Source organism: Phoca vitulina, unplaced genomic scaffold (assembly GCF_004348235.1).
Source record: "Phoca vitulina isolate PV1807 unplaced genomic scaffold, GSC_HSeal_1.0 scaffold25, whole genome shotgun sequence".
Taxonomy (NCBI): Eukaryota; Metazoa; Chordata; class Mammalia; order Carnivora; family Phocidae; genus Phoca; species Phoca vitulina.
The window spans coordinates 13337055-13357356 of record NW_022589728.1 but is presented as its reverse complement, the minus strand read 5'-3'; the positions used below and the strand labels follow the sequence as shown (position 1 = coordinate 13357356).

Below are 20302 nucleotides of genomic sequence, written 5' to 3'. Positions count from 1 at the left end.
GGATAAGCAGACTCCCCATTGAGCAGGGAGCCCAGGATCATGACCCAAGAGGAAGGCAGACACTTAACCTGCCGAGCCACTCAGGCGCCCCGGGGAGAGAGAATCTTAAGCAGGCTCCATGCCCTGTCTTACAACCCTGAGATCATGACCTGAGCCAAAATCAAGAGTCAGATGCTCAATCAACTGAGCCACCCAGGCGCCCCCATAGAAACATATTTTTAAAAGGCCTTAAATACCTTTAAGAGCCACTGAAACAAAATTTAGAAATTTGGTAGATACTTTTCTAAAATACTTTTTATGCAACTCTGCCTTCTAAAATCATATGCTGCACATAATTTAACTTTCCTATGGGACCATGATGCCCATTTTAATAAACATCAGTTACTGTGCAGTGATGCCTTTTGGGGCTGTTGAAGTGCGTAGCACCGTTTACCTCTACACAGTCTGGCCAATGCTGAAATAGGCTAATTTCTGTTGGTTTTTCTGTCTTTCTGACTTTGGTCTGTCAGCTTTTACTTTTCCCTGCTGAGTGTACCTCTGACTCAAGCAACCCTCACTCTCTCTTTCTAATGTGTTACTTAAAGTGAGTTAAGGGCTCAAGGACCAGAAGAGCAAGATTGTTAGAATTGTATCTAAAATAAAACTGGGGGAAGGTGACTATCCTCTTGCGGAACAGTGCACACAGAGATGAAATTCATAGTGTCTGAAGCAGCTGTTGGTAAGCCTGTGGACTGCCTTGGCACTGAAGGGGTTTCTTTTATATATAGAAAACACATCACTTAGCGTCTCTGAAATTTCTAATTTAACATATGGGGTCACATCTGTTAAAGGATTATTAGCCTAGAAAGGGAGTGATGTATAATTTATTAAAATAACTCTATGGGGAGATAGCGGACTCCATTTAATAAACTGGAATAGTTGCTGCCTCCACTGAATGCTCCCAGTGGAATCCCACATTAGTTCAATAGAGGGGGCAGATGAAAACAATTGGTCTTTATATAATGTTTACTGTGTTGTATTACTTAGTGTCTCTCAGCTGAAAAATATTTATGTTAACTGTTCGGTTTAAGCTTTGAATATCGAACTCCTGCTGCTATATAGTTGGTACTTACTTCTGAGGAGAACAAGAATCCCTTGTTCCTTAGCTGTAGGAGGCGAAGGAAGGGTGCACCACTCTCCTTCCCTCCCATGTGCAGTGAAGGCCGGCAGGTCAGAGAATCTGCATAGAGTTGCCCAGATTTACCTCTTCTCCCGGTATTATAGACCTACAAGGTAGATGGTATTAGAGGAGGCAGGCTCAAAGGGGGTTCTTTTTGGATCCAATGCGTTAATTTTCCTTTCTCGCAGCGATAATACAAAGACTCCTGCCAGAAGCACTTCCATGGCTGTCTGCTGATTGGGTTTCTCAGTAGCAGATAACATGACTCTGTCTTGATATGATAGCAGATTTCTTTCACCACCCCCCTCCCCACTGTGAAGCAAAGCAATAGAATACTGTTGGGGCAGAAAAGTTTTCCCTTCTTCCCTTTTAGGTCCTTTGTCTGGTCTAATAATTAAATTGGCATAAGACAGATTAACAAGAGAAAAATAAAAGTTTAATAACATGTGTGCCTTCTGTATACACGAGAGAGACCCAGGAAAACTGAGTAGCTCTCAAAATGGCTGAAGCCATCACCTTAAATACCATCCTCAGCTAAAAGTGAAAGATGGTAGGGCTGGGGAGCCAGTCATGGGAGCTTAGCAGGAAAAACACAATAGACAAGTGTAAGGTTGTTACGCAGACTTAAGTCCAGGCTTTCTCCATTGATAAGAGTTTCTGCACATTGAGTGATCCCTCCTTCCTGGGAGGGAAAGATACCCTTAAAGACAGGGAGACACCCTTAAAAATGGATATCTCCCTTGTTCTGTGCTAAGCATGGAGCCTGCTTAAGATTCTCTCTCTCACTCTCCCTCTGCCCCCACCCCTGCTCATGCACACATACTCTTTCTCTCTCTCTCTCTCAAAAAAATAAATAAATAAATAAAAATAAAAAGGAAATCTCCCTTGTAAATATAAATGTCTCCTGCAAAAGAGTAACTTCTCCATTTTCAGAGCTTCTTTTTGTGTCTGCAATTTCTTAAAAATAACCAGCTTAAAATAATCAGTATGCCAAAGAGGCATATCTTGGATTGGCAAAATTTGCTCCCCTAAAATACCTTGCACAATTCACACTCTAAATGAAAGAGAAAGAACTGAGTGCTCCCATCCTCCTCCCCTGCCTATGCCTTGAAGGAACACTGGTAAATGTGCAGATACGGGCTTGCTTTCCCTATACCTCACAGAAAGAATTCCATCAAAAATCTTAGTGCTGGATTCTTCAAGTCTTGAATGTTTTGCTCTGTTGTTTCCTTCTTTTTATCATTTGCCTTAATTTATAGATTTACCTTAGTGCCAGACAAATTTAGAGATTTTTTTCTTATATTCATATTAAGCATTGGTTTTAAAAAGAAAAGCAAAATTAACTTCCAATTCTAATACAGGAAGATTAAAATATGTAATGGGGTCTGTCTTAGGTTAACTGTTAATTAACATGAATAATATTGCAATAAAGCATTATGTGATTATTTTAGCTTCAGGCTGCGTTTCAGATAGAGAGCACATTTTTCTTCAATGTCTTATTTTGGTCTTACTCTTCCTTCCGTTAAGATTATTTTGCTGTTCATATTATTTCTTATCATATCCCATCTTTGGACACTTATAACAAAAAGTCTTTCATATTTTATGTCGTTCTACTTGGAGACACATAGCAGGGGCTGGGAAGCAAGGCAAGTATAGTGTGGCCCCATAAGTCCTTAGTCCTTTGTTGACTCAGAAAATACAAACCAGATACAGGTATGGTGTGGCAAAGTTATTAGTTGCCCAAAATCTCTGTCAGGGAAATGGTTGACTATAGAGTAAATCTGGTATCTTAAAAATAAATAAATAAATAAAAATAATTCCTCAAACCATTTGCTAATAAGGTGTTGGGGTTGAGCAAATTTTCCTCTCTCCAACGTTCTTCCAGGACTAAGAATGAAATTGACATGAGACAGATTAACAGGAGAAAATCACATTTAGTGTTGTACATGCAGGGCATCCAAAGACAAGAAACTTCAAGGACAAACAGTCTGGCAACATGAGGCTTATATGACATCCTGAGCTAAGGAACTTAGACCCCTACCTTAGGGGTCTAGGGATACAATGAGGAGGTAGGCCATTAGCTGGAGGGTGAGAGGAGAGGTTTGGAAAACAAAGCCTGTCCTGTTATGCAAATAACTTTCTTAGGTTATTAAAAAAAAAAAAGAATCTCTTAATAGCTCTCTTCCTGTTGCAGGCTTTCCTTTCCAATGTAAATTTAGGCAGTTGAGAGAGGGGTAAAGACCTTTTTCTGAATCTGCTGGGTTTTGATTGCTTTTAACTCAAAAATCATCTTCATGCCAAAGTGGCCCATCTTGGAGTGGCCTGCCTTCAGCCCCTACAAATATACATCTCCCGGGGCGCCTGGGTGGCTCAGTCGTTAAGCGTCTGCCTTCGGCTCAGGTCACGATCCCAGAGTCCTGGGATCGAGTCCCACATCGGGCTCCCTGCTCCGCGGGAAGCTTGCTTCTCCCTCTGCCACTCCCTGCCACTCTGCCTGCTTGTGATTCCTCTCTCTCTCTCTGTGTCAAATAAATAAATAAAATCTTTAAAAAAAAAAAAAAAATATACATCTCCCATTTAATTAACAGAATTTTAAGATGCATGAAAATAAGGTGTTACAGATAGAAGTCATGATTAACATTTATATTGATGTTTTATGCTCCTTTATGGTTGGTAGGTGAGGGTCAGATATTACCCCAATTTCATGGAAGCAAAATTAAGCAAGTCACCTAAGAAGGGCAAAATTGAGGCTCATACTCTGTCCTCTAGACTTTACACTGTGATTGTCCTACTAAGCCAGGGTGTCTGTGCATAACGTGTAAACCCTGGATCTTTGAGACACAAAAGGAACATTACTGTGGTTATTTAACTACCTTTATTCTTTGAGACAAGCAGTACAAAGTTCAACTTACTGCTTTATACAATGTAGGGTCCAAGAGCAAGCTGCTCCAAGATGGGCTACTTTGGCATGAAGATTATTTTGCACTGAAGATAATCTAGATCCAGTGGGCTCAAGACAAACTTTTGCCCCTCTCTTAACCACATAGAAGAATCTAAATTGGGGGTCTTTCTTGGAATAGGAGTTACTACCAGAGATAAATTTAATCAGAGTGACCCATCCATATGGCAGGGCAAACATCTAATGACCAAATATTTGCTCTTCTTCTTATTGCTGTGTGAATTGCATTCCTACCTGTGACGTCTCAGACTCTACCCCCTTCTTCTTAGTTCAGGATGACATATATATCTCATTTTGCCTGACTGTCTTTGGAATATCCTTATCTGTGTGGATTCCTGGTACATATGAAATTAAATCTGATTTTCTCCTCTGTTAGTCTGTCTCATGTCAATTTCATTCTTAGTCCAACTAGAAGGACCTTGAAGGGAACAGGAATTCTTCCTGTCTGACAACAGCATGATACTTATACCAATGCTTAATTCCATTCTGTCATCACTCTCAAAACCCTTAGAAACACCCTAGTTTCTTCACTTTTGACCAGGTGCTAAAATGGCAAAAGCATAGACATTGCAGTCAAGATAACCCCAAGCTCCAATCTTGGCTCCTCCTGTTAACAGTTTGCACAGCCTAGGTGAGTTACGCTTGTCTAGCAGAGTAAGTGCTCAGTAAATGTCAACTATTATTATCAGCAAACAATTTGATAAGGCATTAAGCAGTGACTTAGAACGTAAAAGCAAGATGCTTTATGAATTTATGTTCTACTAAATTAGCGAAACTTTGCAGTCTAAGAACTTACTGGTTGTGTTGGGGAGAAAGAATTTCTTCTGCCCTTCAAGGTCCTTCTACCCGGACTAAGACTCAAATTTGACATGAGGCAGATTAACAGGAGAAAATCAAATTTAATTGTGTACCAACAGGGAATCCATACAGAGATAGAAAGTCCAGATAGTCAGTAGGTCATTTTGAACAAAGGAGAAGGGGGTAGGATCTGGGACTTCCAAGGGAATGAATGAAATTCACGGGAAAATGAAAAAGAGTAAATGTTTGGTGAATGAATGTTTGTGGGACCACTCAAAAACAGTGGGACATAGGGGTGCCTGGGTGGCTCAGATGGTTAAGCGTCGCCTTCGGCTCAGATCATGATCCCAGGGTCCTGGGACTGAGTCCCACATCGGGCTCCCTGCTAAGCAGGGACCTACTTCTCCCTCTGCTTCTCTCTCTCTCTCTCTTTCTCTCTCTTACGAATAAATAAATAAAATCTTAAAAACAAAACAGAACAAAACAGTGGGACATAGAGAGCTTTGATCAAACAGGCCTTGCTAGGTTCCTCCCTGTCCACCTACCTAGTTCATATCATAATGTAGTTATCTATGGTGATACTCTCTTCCCAGAGCAGGTCCTCTATATAAATTTTTTTAGGCAGCTGTTGGGGAGGTAAAGAGCTTTTCCTGTATCTGCTGGGTTTTAATGGCTTTTAGCTCAAAATAATCTTCATTTAAAGTGGCCCATCTTGGGGCAGCCTGCCCTTGGCCCCTGCAGTTGTGTCTAGTATTCTGCCATTTGTGTTCTAAATTGCTGAATATACTGAAAAATTAAAATGGAATGAGACATAGGAATTAAATATCAGTGTCCTCTATGATATTTTCAGTGAGGATTGGCTTACACATACCTTGTTTCCTTTTCTCATTTTTTTCCTCTGTCCCCTCCAATATTGTCCACTGACACTTTTTGGATTAGACCTTCTTTTTATAAAGCAAGTTACTCTCAGTTCATTCTCTTCTTGGTTGCTAATAATTTGCTGATTTTTTTTTTTAAATAACTGATATGCTTAAGTTAAAATTGACATTGTCTTATCCCCTTCCAGAATGTCTTGATTCAATCATGCTTACATATGTTTGGAAACATTTGTTGAGGACTTTCTCTGTAGGACTGGCCATGTGCTAAATGCTGGGAATAAGACAAGGAAAACACAGTTCTTTCTCTCACAAACTAAAAACCAAGCAAGGGTTGGGGAGGGTTGGTAGGAAGAGAGAGAGGGTGAGCGTGCACAAGCTAAATATACAACCAACTTAAACACAGCCTGAAAAGTTTACTATTTCTAGAAACAAAATGCTGTGTGAACACAGAAGAGAAGGGTATTTTTTTTTTTTTTTTTTTTTTTTTTGCATGATGAGGCCTTAAGAAGTGGCATTTAAACTAGATCTTGAAAGTTGAAGTGCGGAGTAGAAATAGAGGGAAGTATTTTCCAAAGAAAACACCATGAGAAGATTCACAGGGGTGTCAAACTTCATGCCATATTTGAGAGGCTATGTAAAGGCAACATAGAATGCTTTAGAGGTATGGAACAAGAGAGGAAAACAGAGACTAGGGGCCAGTTTGTGAAAGACTGTAAACCTGGTTGAAGGAAGCACAACTGTGAAATAGCTCAAGATGGACATTATCTCCCTTGAATAAATAAAGCATTTTGGTGGTTTTGACTTGGTGGGAGAAATTCTCATTCTCTCTTTCTCTGTCTCAAAGTGCAGTTAATTTAAGATCCTTAATTAGCATACAAAATTGTATCAAAAACAAAATGGTAGCCCAGGGCAGGAGCAGATGCCATGACCTTCAGCATCGCATCCCTTGGCATCTGGAATCCTTCATCTGGGTTGAAGTAGGGAGTTGTACACTTTGTGTCTTGGATATTTTCAAAGCCCAATTCTTGCTATGCCACTGAACTTTTATAGTTGGGGTGTACATCTTCTCTCAACAAAACTTAGACTCCCTAAACATGCACTTAGGGCCTCCGCTGGCTCTTGAAGTAGGCTCAGCATCACTAAGGCCACATCCTCAGATGTGGGGAGAGAGCAAGTCAGTGCCCAGAGTCCTTGAACAATATCTCCACCTTCAGCTTTCCAAAATTCTGGAAAGCCCTGACTCCCACAATAAGAGCATTCACATAGATGGTACCAAACACTAGCATCCAAGCAGAAGGAGACGTTTGGCCTTTTACTTACAAGAAAAATAACTAATGATGAAAGTACAAGTCCCCAGTTGTGACTGAATTACAAAATAGCTACTCTTTCCTCTGGTAGAATAATGATACCACCACTGGGTATGCTTGAGTTCTAAGTGTCCCCGGGAAGCTTTCCCTTCTGCCTCCCAAATGGATTAGCACCATTCCTGGTCCATCCTTAAACTCATTCCTCTAAAGGTTAATTATCTATTTCCATCTTTCTTCTCAATAAGACTATAGCCTCCTTGAGAAAGGTCGTTGAATTCCCAGCCTGGTCCTTGGAACACAGTGGCATTTTAGCAAATAGTTGAAGGAATGAATGAGTCAGTGAAGAAGGTTGATCTTAATCTAAAGGCCTGGGGCTCTTTCTACTGTGTACGAACACTGAAGAACAGCAACATTTTGATGTAGTTCAAGAGGAGTCAAAAATTTTTTTAAATAATTTTTATACAAAAGAGTAGAATACTTGGAGGGGGGAAAGAACGGTAAAGAAGAGGGGTGGGCAATCAGGAGTAGAAAAGGTAGCTGGGATATTAAATAAGAATATATAGATGTCATCAAGAGCCTCGTTAGGTCTGGAGGAGTTTTTTGGTTTTTTTTTTTTTCCCTTTTTTTGTGCAGGGAGAAGCCTCATAAGCATGGTTGAGTTTGAATTACCTTCCATAAGATTTGTGGCGAGGAGGGGGATCAAAATCAGATTTAATTTTATTTTTAAACATATGATATTTTTGGGGCTCCCAGGTGGCTCAGTCGGTTGAACGTTGTTTGATTTCTTGGTCTTAGCTCAGGTCTTGATCTCAGGGTTGTGAGTTCGAGCCCCGTGTTGCACTCCACACTGGGCATGAAGCCTACTTAAAAAAAAAAAAAAAAAGAAAAGAAAAAAAACCATGTTATTTTCATGCCCAAATGCTTTCCATACTGTTGTATATGTAAGAGTCCTCATTGCAAATCATGTGGCTTGTCCCTTCCTTATAACGTTTTTGTTAAGGCAGTATTGAGACATAATTTACATGTGCTAAGTCCAAACCATGTGTATCCAAGTGTGCAGGGATGAGTTTTGACATATGCATAGACCTCTAGATACAGTTTACCCATCACAATTAAGATATAGACCTCTGTAACCCCCAAAGTCTCTTGTACCCTTTGTAGTCAGCCCCTCCCCCCACTCCCAACCTCTGGAGCCACTTACCTGTTTTCTTTCCTTGCAGTTTTCTCTTTTCCAAAATACTGTATAAAGGGAATCATCCAGTCAGTAGCCTCTTTTACTTAACATAATGCATTTGAGGTGCCTTATGCATGTTACGTCTTAGTATGGAGTAGTCGTCCATTATATTTCTGCCACAGATTGTCCATTCACCAGCTGATGGACGTCTGTTCTTTTTCTACTTTTTGGCTGCTGTGAATAGTGCTGCAGTGAATATGCACATCAAAGTCTTTGTGTGGACGTATGTTTTCATTCCTCCTGGGTGGGTAACCAGGATCAGGACTGCAGGCATGGCTCTCTAAGGAATTTCATTTTTATTTTGTATGTTCAGGGATCCATGGGTGTATATAAAGAGTGGGAGACATGGACAGAAAGATCCTCAGGACAGTGTAGACCATGGGAACAGACTGGAAGCAGGGAGACTGGTTAGGAAATTGTTATTTTTCTGTCTACCATGTGGCAGACATTGCCATCTTCATCACTCTCTTTAATCGGTGGGTTTAGAACATAGAGTCATGCAGAGATCCTGTGTCTGTTTTTCTTGGGGAAAATTTGACCACTTAGTGGCCAGATTTTACCCATGCACTGTAATATAAAAACACCTTCATTTGTGGACCAAGTGGAAATGAAAGGGAATCAACATTCATTTTTATATAATCTGAGTATGTATTGCTAGAGCTTTTCTCAACTAATTTTTCTTTTATTGTCTTTCTTTTTTCTTCTTATTTCCTCTTAATGTTTCAACCGTGGCATGGCAAGGGAACTGAGAATTTGAAATGCAACTGAAATGCACTTTTTTCCTTCTTTGTGGTTTTGGAAAAAAAATAAAATCCTTGCAATGACAGTGATTATTTTTATACAAAGTTTAATACAGCATGAATAACTTCCTTCTTAACCATTTTTTAAAAGAAACCCATGTTCAACAAAATTAACAGTTCATTCCAGTGCCTTCTAGGTCTACTTTGAAAGATTATTAACGTGATTTCAGTCAACTTAAAATTAAAAGCACGGGATTTCCAAGTTCAAAGAGACTTTAACATAGCCAGCCCACGTTGTAGCTGAGAAAATTGAGGCCCAGACCACTTGGGAGCCTGGTTCCATTGCTAACCATAAGAACTCATCATTGCTTTTGTGGCTTGGCCATGTGCCTCCCCATAACAAGAAGGAGGAGCTCTGTGTTTTTTAGAATTGGGAAAATTGCCTTAGGCTTTTTATACATTTAAAAATAAAAATAGTCATGATAGGACCAAACTTGAATTTCTAAGAGAGTTACTAAACTTGAAGATATGTGAAAAGAGATATATAAGATTTTTAATATTTTGTCTATCTTTTTGCGATGATATTGAAATATTTTGACATTAAATACTTATAATGTATAACTGTTTAACAAGCATACTATTTTACTGCTGACTATGTTGAACTGCCGATAGTTTATTTTTCTTCTTAGGGATAAATCTCATGTTAACTTTATAAAACGGGAGACAGATTTGGGAAAACCAGTGATGCTAGCAGTAACATCCCGTAGTCAGGTGCACGCCAGGCTTTCTTGGTCCTGCTGGCGTTCTGCTGACAGACACTTCTGCAAAACCGAAATGAGCAATCGAGAGACATAAGTCAGTGCTGAGATGACAAGACACTAACTCACCACCATGCAGTCACATCTCAGTCAAACATCAATTTGTTTTCCATATCCTCAGCATATATGCTAACGTATAATGACATGCAGCTGAAAACACCCATTATTCACTATTTTATCAGTCTCTGCTTTAGCCATTTATATTTTTTCACAATAGGGGTCCTGAGGGCTCAGGCAGGGGGAAAGAGAAAGGTGGAATAAACAAATAAAAGAGCATAACAACTTTTAAAAATGCACAAGGGGTGAAAAAAAGGAAAGGTGATCAGAGTGTCAGCTTTCTTGCTGATGACAGCTGAATTGAAGGATGGGGCATAGATGAGCAGGAATAATGGGTTGATTAATAATGAACCCCAGAATTAGACTTAACTGCCCACTCCAGGCAGCTTGGAACAGCCCTAGTTCCCCCATGTGGGGGCCTCCCTGTAAGATTGTGGTCAGCTCAGCATACTACGTGTGCTCTTGGGAGGAAGAGAAAAGGTGGGACGGAACCACACAAGCTTGTCATATCCTCCAACCCAGTGAGCAGATAAGTCACACCACCACCCCTATGGGGAGAGGCAAGAGGCCAAGAGTTTTTAGGGAATGTCCCTCCCTTTGGAAACCATTTGAGTGGGAAATAAGTGTGTATCATCCTGTGTGGATGAGAGAGGGGAGGTATCAAGGGACTGACCCTTTTGGAAGCCCAGTGACATGCCTGTGAAGCTAAATTCACTATGTCTGGGAGGTTGAGAGAATAAAAGGAGGTATAGGTAAAGCACCCAGCCCGGGGACTGGCATAGAGCGAATGCTCAAAAAATAGTCGTGATTCCGTTCAGTCTTTGTTTGGACAAATCCACATGCTCCTTCTTTGCCCTGTTTTGTTTGCCATCTCTAACCAGGTTTGTGATTTGGACAACCAGATGGATATGATGTCATATGATGTCATCCTCTGGAAGAGAACAGATATGAGAAATATTAGAGTGGTGAGCAGTAGTGCATTTGATTTCTTATCTACTGAGCGTGAGGCATCTGCATCATAAATCATAGGCACACGGATTTATGATTTTTGTAAAGCAAAAGAACATTAACCTGTTAATTTGTAGCTCCATTTGGAAATTAAACTGTTAAAGAAAGCCCTGTACAGGGCTAAAGACTGACCCTGGAGAGCACCACATCCTGGGGAGCAGCGGAGGGCAGGACCCACAGATGAGCCACGGAGGAAATGAAGAGGCCAGAGAATAAGGAGGAAAACTAGGAAAGTGGGCAACACAGAAGTCAAGGAGAGCATTCATTTCAGGAAGGAGGGAGGAGTCAACTGTGCCCGATGCTGCAGAGGAGGCAGGTAGGATAGGGAGGAAAAGGAAGAAACGGGCCTGCAGAGAAGGCAGTAAACATCCTTCATTGTCAGTTACGGAGCACGTAACGTATGGCGCACTGTGCTACCTGCTCATGTGCAATATCGACTTAATTCTCAAAAACACTACCCCCGTTTTTACAGATGAGGGAAGTAGGAGTCAGAAAAGTTTAGTAGCAACTTGGCTTAGGTCACAAAACTTAGAAGTCACAGAGCTGGGATGCAGACCCCTGTCATCTGACTCTTAACCACTCAGCTGCCCTCTCTTCCAGAAGACTTGCTTTTGCCCTGTGTTGGGTGAGGAAGCCAGAACACCGTGAGCTGAGGGGGAGCCAGGAGTGAGGGAAGGGTAAGAGAGGATGGCAGTTAGAGGAGGGTAGGCTGAGGTTTGTCTTACTTTAGGACGGCAAAGACCTCAGCATTATTAGATGAAAATAGATGCCCAGAATAAAGCCAGGGAGTGAGGAGACACTCAGGATGTGTGTGTGTGTAGGGGTGGGACCTTAGGAAGGAGAGCCCCTTCTTCTGTGTGACAGGAGAGAGCAGAAGCAATTTGATGGATAGGTTCAGTGTCAGAATATTGATGAAGAACATCTCTTCTGATTGTTCTCATTCTTTCTCTCTCTCTCTCTCCCACTCCATCCCTTGTCCCACCACCAGCCCCCTCCTCTATCTGGAACATCCCACTTACCCTTTCATGTCCCACTCTTGTCACTCTCCTGAGCCCTCAGACAGGATGGTTTGCTCTAAGCTTCCAGGGAGTACACGGCATCCATCCACCCCATGGGCACTGCTAGGTGGGCCCAGCAGGACCCACCCCCCCACCCCCCACTGCTGGATGTGACTTCATGCTAAGTGAGCATGAATCAGTTGAGTTTGCACCTAAGACATGGTGCCCCTCTGTAGGAGCTTAGGGTTTGGGAAAGGACTAAGTTACACAAATGATTATAATATAAGTCCTATGGGAGAAGGACCATGAAAGAGAGATATGCAGAGTGCTGTGGACTTCAGTCCAGAGGGGGAATGCAGTGAGGGAGGCAGAAGGGTTTTGAGCTAGTTGTTGAAGGATGAGCATATTTATAACTGACAAAGATAAGGAATAGGCCATTTTACTTAGAGAAAGTAGCATCAGAAATGGCACAGAGCTTATTTGGGGAACACAGGATGGTCGTGTTTGGCTGAAGGAGGAAATATAGCTGGAGTGGTAAGTCCATGACGCAACAGGAGGACCTTGAGTGCTAGACTATGAAATTCTGTTCTTTTCAGCAGTCTTTCGGTCACCAAGAAGTCGATCCTAAGAATTTATAAATCACACCTACCCTTTTCCTTCCAGAAACTAGGCCAGTATCCCCGTGAGTTTCAGGATACCAGTACCCACCCAGGTTCCCAGGAACACCCTTGAGCATATAAGTGAAGGCTGTGTTATCTCACTTGGACAGCTGCTGCCTGTGTCCTGGGGATGGGGGTGGGAAGAGGAGAGCTGGGGGTGGGCTTGCTCCTGCAGTGAGAGTTTTCTCATTACTTATACATCACTATTCTTAAGATCTATTTCTAGACAAAGAAATACAAAATAAAAACCTCTTTTTTCTTTCAGTTAAGAAAAAGAAGCCTAAACTATTAAATAAATTTGATAAGACTATTAAAGCTGAACTTGATGCTGCAGAAAAACTTCGTAAAAGGGTATGTTGATGTTTTTGTTTGGCGCAGAAACGTGCAATGGGTTAGTTGTTCAATAAATTCAGGTATTACTCTTGAATTGTTGTTACAAAATAATAATAATAAGAGAAGCAGCCCTTGAATAGAGTGGATTTTTCCCCAATCACATCAGCATTCCATGTGAAATGAATCAAGTAAAAGGGAAAAATTGCACCTGTGTGGCCCAAATAGAAGTAGAAGTAACATTTAGGCCGGCCGACTTGGGGTCAGCTTACCACCACCACCCGCCAGGTGTGGGGCTTTGGACAAAACACTTGGCCATTCTGAGCCTCAGTTTCCTTGTTTAAAAACTGAGAATAGTAAGTAATCTTCCTACTTGGTTTTTGTGAAGATCAGATGAGATTTTTTTTTTTTAAAGCATCAACTATGTCAAATGCCATATAGGTGAATGTTTTTAACTGTATAGCACCTCAACGCAATAAAAGAAAAAATAAGTTAGTCCAGGACTCTTAGGATAGTTCCCGTTAGGTGAAATGACATTGGGTTTAACATTCTTCTCACTAGGTATTAATTTCAGGCACCTGCAGTTTTCAGGGTGACTATTGTATGGTTTGTGTTGTTATCAGTTAATCTGAAATATGACTTGCCTGTGTTTCTAGATAGTGCAGTTAAAAAAAATAACTTGATACTAGATTGAAGTTCTTGTTCTCTGACTCAGTCATACTCATCATCTAATCATCAGGTCAGACATTTATAATAATGCATTTAATAACACCTTCACTAACATCTGCTTGTTTGTGACAGAAATTTCTCTTTCTCTACTCTGTATTTGAATTAGACTTGGTGTCATGATCGTTAGTTTTCCTGTAATATGCTTTTTTATTACTTGGCTGCAAAGAAGGGACGGGGGGATTGTAAGCAAATAAGCAACAACAAAAAGACACAGGTTAGGAACTGAGGTAGGACAAGAATATGCTTCCCACATGTTTATTGGAAACGTACCAGGAAGCATGGAGACTTCTGTCAGTAGCGTTAGGCAAGGTTCCCAGGCCAAGATTGGCTTACCGTCTTCAGCAGCCAATAAAAATGGAGTAACTCCAAAGACTATTGCAGCAGAGTTGTTCACTGTCCCTAAATTTAATCACTGGAAGGATTTCTGAGTCTATCTTGTTTAACTTCACAAAATGAAGCCACCTACTATTTGTGGGAAATTTGCATTTCTTAATGGAAGTGCAAATTTCCCACAAATAGTAGATTTTTTCTTCTTTTTCTATCCCCTTGTTTGGCATCCTCCACTTTCTCTTTACTAAATGCCATATATGAAAGTGTGGGATGCATATTTCACAGGTAACTTTGGGGATAAAGGACGAATGAACAGCTTTAGAGGAGGATTGTTATATAATTTTAATGAATGGGAAAGAAGGGCTCAGTTGTCAAGGGGAAGATAAGTCAATGGGACATAAAAGTGCTGGAACAGTTCATGGGGTATTCTCTGGTTCTTGCTTATCTGGAGAAATGATGAGGCATTCCTCCAGGAGCACCCCGAATCTCTAACAGAGTAAATAAGGGAGAAAGGAGTAGCTATAATTCTTGCTTCTGAAATAGCAGGGCACCATATTTATTATTGACTGAATTATCAGCATAAGTTTTTTTAAGGTTATTTTTATGGCTGATACTTTCATATGATGCAACCGGTCACCTTGGAAGAGCCGAGGCCCATACTGAGGTATGCCCTGGGGCGGGGGAGGGGTGTCCAGTTTCAGTTCATGCCTAGCTTTAAGGACTACGCTACTTGAAAGTACGAGGTCACTTTTTTATTTTTCCATCAAAAATGTACAGATCAGACCCTAGTTCAATCATGTGTTTTTCAAGAGTCATCTGTCTTGCTTAACACTCTCCTTTACCCCTAGACAAAAGGATTTGGGATGATATACTGAAATATTCCTTTATGTGCTAGAGTCATTTATTATTATTGTATTTTAAGTGAGAAAAGAGAGGGAGAAGGGAACATGTAATAAAGCCGGAGTAAGGTCAACACATGAAGGTTTGCATCACAGGCTCTGAAAGGAGCTTGGGATGAAGGGACACGCTGTAGGCAGAACACAAAGGGAGTAGCATCATGAGATAAGATTAATAGTGTTCATCAAAGGAGCTGCTCTCCACCAAGTCCAGAGAGAAGCGTTCTGCTGTGGGTCTTCATAAAGGGTACGCTGATGGATGGCACAGCTTCCTCCCTCTCATCACACCAGTGGATTCTGCAGTACATCTGTGGGGGCGTGTCTTAACGTCCATCAGCATGGCCCACTGGCCTCACGCCAAAACAATGGGGCCCAAGTACGTGTCTCTCCAATGAGCTGTCTTAGTCCTTGCATAAAATGTAAGCTCTGTCGAAAGAGATGATTTTTAGGCAATTCTTCACAAGCTTTGTCTCTTTCCTTTAAGTTTTTCAATTAAGCAATAAACATCATAGCGTTCAGAGCTGTATTCTCTAGTAAGATTCTAGGGAGGGGAAATTCTTCCAGAATAAAAGCAAACACATTTACTTTGCCAGCCTGCTGAGGTGAGAGCCGGGCTGACAGTCCCTTAGTAAGGCAACACAGCCTCTGTCGTAAGGGGATTGGAAGGATGCCTTGGTCAAGCCAAAATATTCCGTTATTTTTCTAATCTTGGCCAACTAAGGGAGTATCCAGAAGGAACAAAATGCTTAAGCAGATTTGTGACAAATATTGTTATTCCTATGTTTTAAATCGTAATGGTACATTTAGCATGATTTTCACAAAAATAGCCTCAACATTTGCAATTTAAGTTGCAGAAGGCATGGGTAAGCTAAAAATGGTCCCTCCCCAAAAATATCCATGTCCTAATCCCTGGAACCTGTAAGCATTACTGTATTTAGAGAAAGGGTCTCTGCAGATATGATAAGTTACAGATCTTGAAATGGGGAGATTATTCTGGTTTATCCAGTTGGGCCCTAAATGCAATCACATGTTTCTTTATAAGAGAGAGGCAGAGGGAAATTGGAGACAAAATAGGAGAAGGCACACAGAAGGGAGAAGGCAATGTGAAGACAGAAGTAGAGATTGGAGCAGTGCATCCACGATCAAGAAATGCTGTCAAGGAGGCAAGGAACAGACTCTCCCCCAGAGCCTCTGGAGGAAGCATGGCTCTGCGAACATCTCGATTTCAGCCCAGGAAACTGATCTGAGACTTCTATTCTCTGGAATAAATTTCTGTCGTTGGAGCCATCAAATTTCTGGTAATTTGTGACAACAGCCATAGAACACTAATCCAGATTTTGGTGCTGGGCAGTGGAGTCCTACTATAGCCAATACTTAAAAATATGGAAGTGGCTTTGGGCTTGGGTAAGGAGGAGAGGCTGAAAGAATTTCGAGACGCATGAGAGCGAAAGCCTGGATTGTCTTAAGCAGACTGTTGGTAGAAATGTGGATGTGAAAGCTGCCCTTGGAGAGGGCTCAGAGGAGGTGAGGAGCACTGTAGAGCAAGCTTTATCGATAATCTTCTAGAATATACCTATCATTACAAGCAGAATGTCGATAGGCACTTCTGGCAAGAGCCAGAAGGAAATGAGGAACAGGTCATCGTAACTGGAGGAAAGGCAGTCCCCGTTACAGAGTGGCAGGAAACTTAACTGAATTGTATCTTATGGGCCTGCCGCAAAGCAGAACTTATAAGCAAGCAATGAACTTGGATGTTTAGCTGAGGAGATTTCCAAGCCATGTGTCGAGGATGAGGCCTGGTTTCTTTTTTGCTGCTTCTAGTAAAATATGAGAAGAAAGTGATAATTAAGGAAGGATTTGTTAAAGGAAAAAAAAGAGCCAGAACATGATAATTTGGGGAGATTTCTTGGTCTATACAGATTGCAGAAGGTGCTACAATTCGGAAGTTCATTGTTGGGAAAGTGTACTCCGCAGAGAAGGCCAAGGGCGTGCTGGACATCCTTTTCCTGAAGAGAGTAGATGTGTGACTCTTGGATCTACCCAACCGTCCAGCAGAAATCAGGAATAGAGATGGGATTATCCTGGAAGGGTCTGTGGGTGTGACTCTTGTCAAATGGTGTGAATCCCTGTGACTAGCACAAGAAACCCACAAGGCTTTTGAGAATATTATACCAGGAGAAGCATTGCCACCGGAAAGAGACACAGGACAAACTGGAAGAAGATACCAGATTACCAAAATCCTACAGGCAGGAAACAGGCAGATAAAACGAATCATGCTTTCAGTAGAAAGGAAAGATAACTTCAAGGGCAGAGTCTTGGACCCAGAGGCCAGAGACAAGGACTTGGTAGCCAGAGCCAAGAACCCAGAGGGCAGAGCCTCAAGCCACAGACTTTGAAACCTAAGGATTCACCTGCCCGCATTTTGAAATGTAAGCTCTGTCGAAAGAGATGATTTTTAGGCATGGAATCAGTGATTCTCTTCATTTTCTTCTAATAAGAAGAAAAAGGGAAGTTAGAAGAAAGTGACACAGAAAAAGATATGTAACATTGAATTCTTCATCCCTTAAAAGTGGGTGGGGGGAGGGATGAATAGATAAAAAAAGAGGGTTTTTAGGGCAGTGAAACCAGTCTGCATGATGCTATAATGGTGGATACAGTCAGTATACATTTGTCCAAACCCATAGAATATACAACAGCCAGAGTGAACCCGAAGGTAAACTATGGACTTTGGGTAACTTTGATGTGTCAGTGTAAATTTGTTAGTTGTAACAAATGTACCACTGTGGTGCAGAATGCTAATCATGGGGGAGGTTGTGTGTGTTGGGGACACGGTGGGTAGATGAAAAATCTATACTTTCTCTCGATTTTGCCACGAACCTAAAATTGCTTGCTCTTAAAAAATAAAATCTTTAAAGAAATTAATATCATGAGAGGAAACTGTATTTTAAATAGCGATACAATCATTTCTGACAGTACATGTAATGTAGAGTATGTGTTCCTGGCTTGATTTATCTCTACAACTGAGTCCTCGTTGTCTGCATTAACCTGCCTGCCGATCAGGTAAAAGGCTCTCATGGGATGGGCCCCATTATCTTGTGTTGCACACACATTCCCCACACACCACATGCTCTGTGCGGTGTCTGCCCACGCTTTATCTGTGTTACCAGATGTAACTGTAACAGCAGCCCTGCAAGGTAGTTAAGTATCCTCATCCCCATTTTACAGATGAGGCACCCGAGGCAGAGTCATCAGTAACTGGCCATAAGTCCTACACCTCTCAAGTGTTGGTCTGGCTCTGGAGCCGGACTTGTAGACACTCCACTATGCATATGTTTTCCACCAACCCCTCAGCACCACTTTCAGGCAAGTGAGAGGAAAAGAAAACCTCCTTCTTCAATGAGATCTTCCGAATGAGATGATTTTACGTAACTTTAATAGGGATGTTGCCTGACCCTTGACTATTTGATCAAGTCTTTCAGAAGTAGTTGTCAGTAACAGCCGGGTAGTCCTGTACAGTTGGCTTTGCAGAGCCACATTGGTGAGGTAGACTTTGTCATGTGAAAACTCACTCAGTGAACGTCAAAAAGCATAAAAACCACAGCGAGCTTCCATTTATATGAGGAATGAATGGATTTACCAATTTAGAGGGAGCTGAAGTGTCTGTGAAAGTTCACCTCAGAAAATCTGTCTCTCTCCCATGGTTCCCAGTATCCTTGACCCGCGGCCATCCATTGGAAACCAGGGGACATTTGTTTCACCCTGTGGAATGGCCACAGATGGAGTGTCATGGGGAGCGGGTTCCTCACCCCCTGCCAAAACCCTCACCAAATTGACCTGTTCCACATCCTCTGTTTCTTTTCATGTCGTGGTGGTCAGGGACCTAGCGGAGGTGCTTGGACTATCTTCTTCAGGGTCCACATGAGCTTTGGGAGGGGTCACATGACACAAAGTCATGAGTTTCCCCCGTCAACCAGACAAGCCAAATCAATCCAGGTGTTCAGTGGGTGACAGGTACCACGAGCCAGTGGCCTTGTGACTCCTGCGAGTTTATTCCCCACCCCAACAGGTGCTTTAGACTTCTCCTTGCAGACCCCAAGACATTCCGGCTGCCAGCAATATTTTTCCCCAACTTAAAAACCTAAATATTTTCTTTAAGAATATAGTCAATAATATTGTAATAGTGTCGTATGGTGACCGATGGTAGCTACACTTGTGATGAGGATAGCATCATGGATAGACTTGTCTAATCACTATGTTGCATATCTGAAACTAATGTGACATTGTGTGTCAACTGTACTTCAATGAAAGAAAATTAAAATATAATGCATGTAGGAACTGTGCGTATAGAGGGAAAATGCAGTTTCTTTAACAAAGAGAGTACATCATTTGTCAGGTTTCTGTTATTAAAAAAAAAAAATCTTCATTTTTACTTTTATGTTTTCAGAGCTTAATTTTTAAAAATCTTAGATAAAACTGTCTTTAGACTCAGAATGGAATCCAGGAAATTTTGACAATTACTTGGTGACTATTAAAAAACCATACTGAATAACAGTATGCATCTGAAGTTACTGCGTTTATGTAACTGCCTCTTCCTAACAGGGAAAAATTGAGGAAGCACTGAGTGCGTTCCAAGAACTAGTTCGCAAATACCCGCAGAGTCCACGGGCGAGATACGGAAAGGCACAGGTATTCGAAACCCCTCCTATGTAGAAAATGTTTTCGATGTCCTTGTGTTCTGTGTGATTGGATTTTTCACTGCCCACTATTTGCATTTCTCTTTGCCCTTCTAACTTATATACAGAGTCCATTTCTCATGCATATGTGTAAACTCAAGCAAGAAATACCGTTTTAAATAAGACAATTAACTATTGTTATTGCGTACTGGTGAATTCAGTAATGTTTTCCTGCTCTCGCTCCATCTGGCTTCTCTCTGGGTTTGAAAAGAAAAGAAAGAAGAACGCTTTTGTCCTTGATCTCCCATCACTGTCATGCCCCATACGGCCAAGTTTTTACTGTAGGCTCCTCCAAGCTGTAAGAACCTCGGTTTGGCAGCTAGAGACTGCAAGTATGCTTAGGAAAGACTTGAAAATATAAAGTGGAATTATATTACCAGCTACCTTCTCACTATCTCCACTCCCTCATCTCCTTTCTTCCCTGACTTTCCCCATCTTCCAGCTCCTCATTTTGTGAAGCTTTTCCACATTCATCTGTGGTTGCATAAAGCCACCATGTGCCATGTGCCCTGGGATTATCATCATGAACCCTCTAGAGGTCTCTGTCCTCATGGATCTTATGTTCCAGTGGGGGGTATTTTGAAAAGTTACTTCATCAAAAATTGCTTAGAGAAAGCCCACTCCGTGCCAGGCCCTGTTCTAGACGCTGCAGATGCAGCCATCAGCAAA

The 20302-nt window shown here is 41.5% G+C and overlaps 1 protein-coding gene across 1 annotated transcript in view; it reads left to right on the top strand.

Moving 5' to 3' along the window:
• ASPH (aspartate beta-hydroxylase) overlaps positions 1–20302 on the top strand; it is a 181941-nt gene that overhangs the window by 98833 nt on the left and 62806 nt on the right. The window contains exons 15-16 of the mRNA XM_032421682.1: positions 12881–12966; positions 19500–19586. Of these exons, the coding sequence (XP_032277573.1) occupies positions 12881–12966; positions 19500–19586 (173 nt within the window). The remainder of the gene's footprint in view (positions 1–12880; positions 12967–19499; positions 19587–20302) is intronic.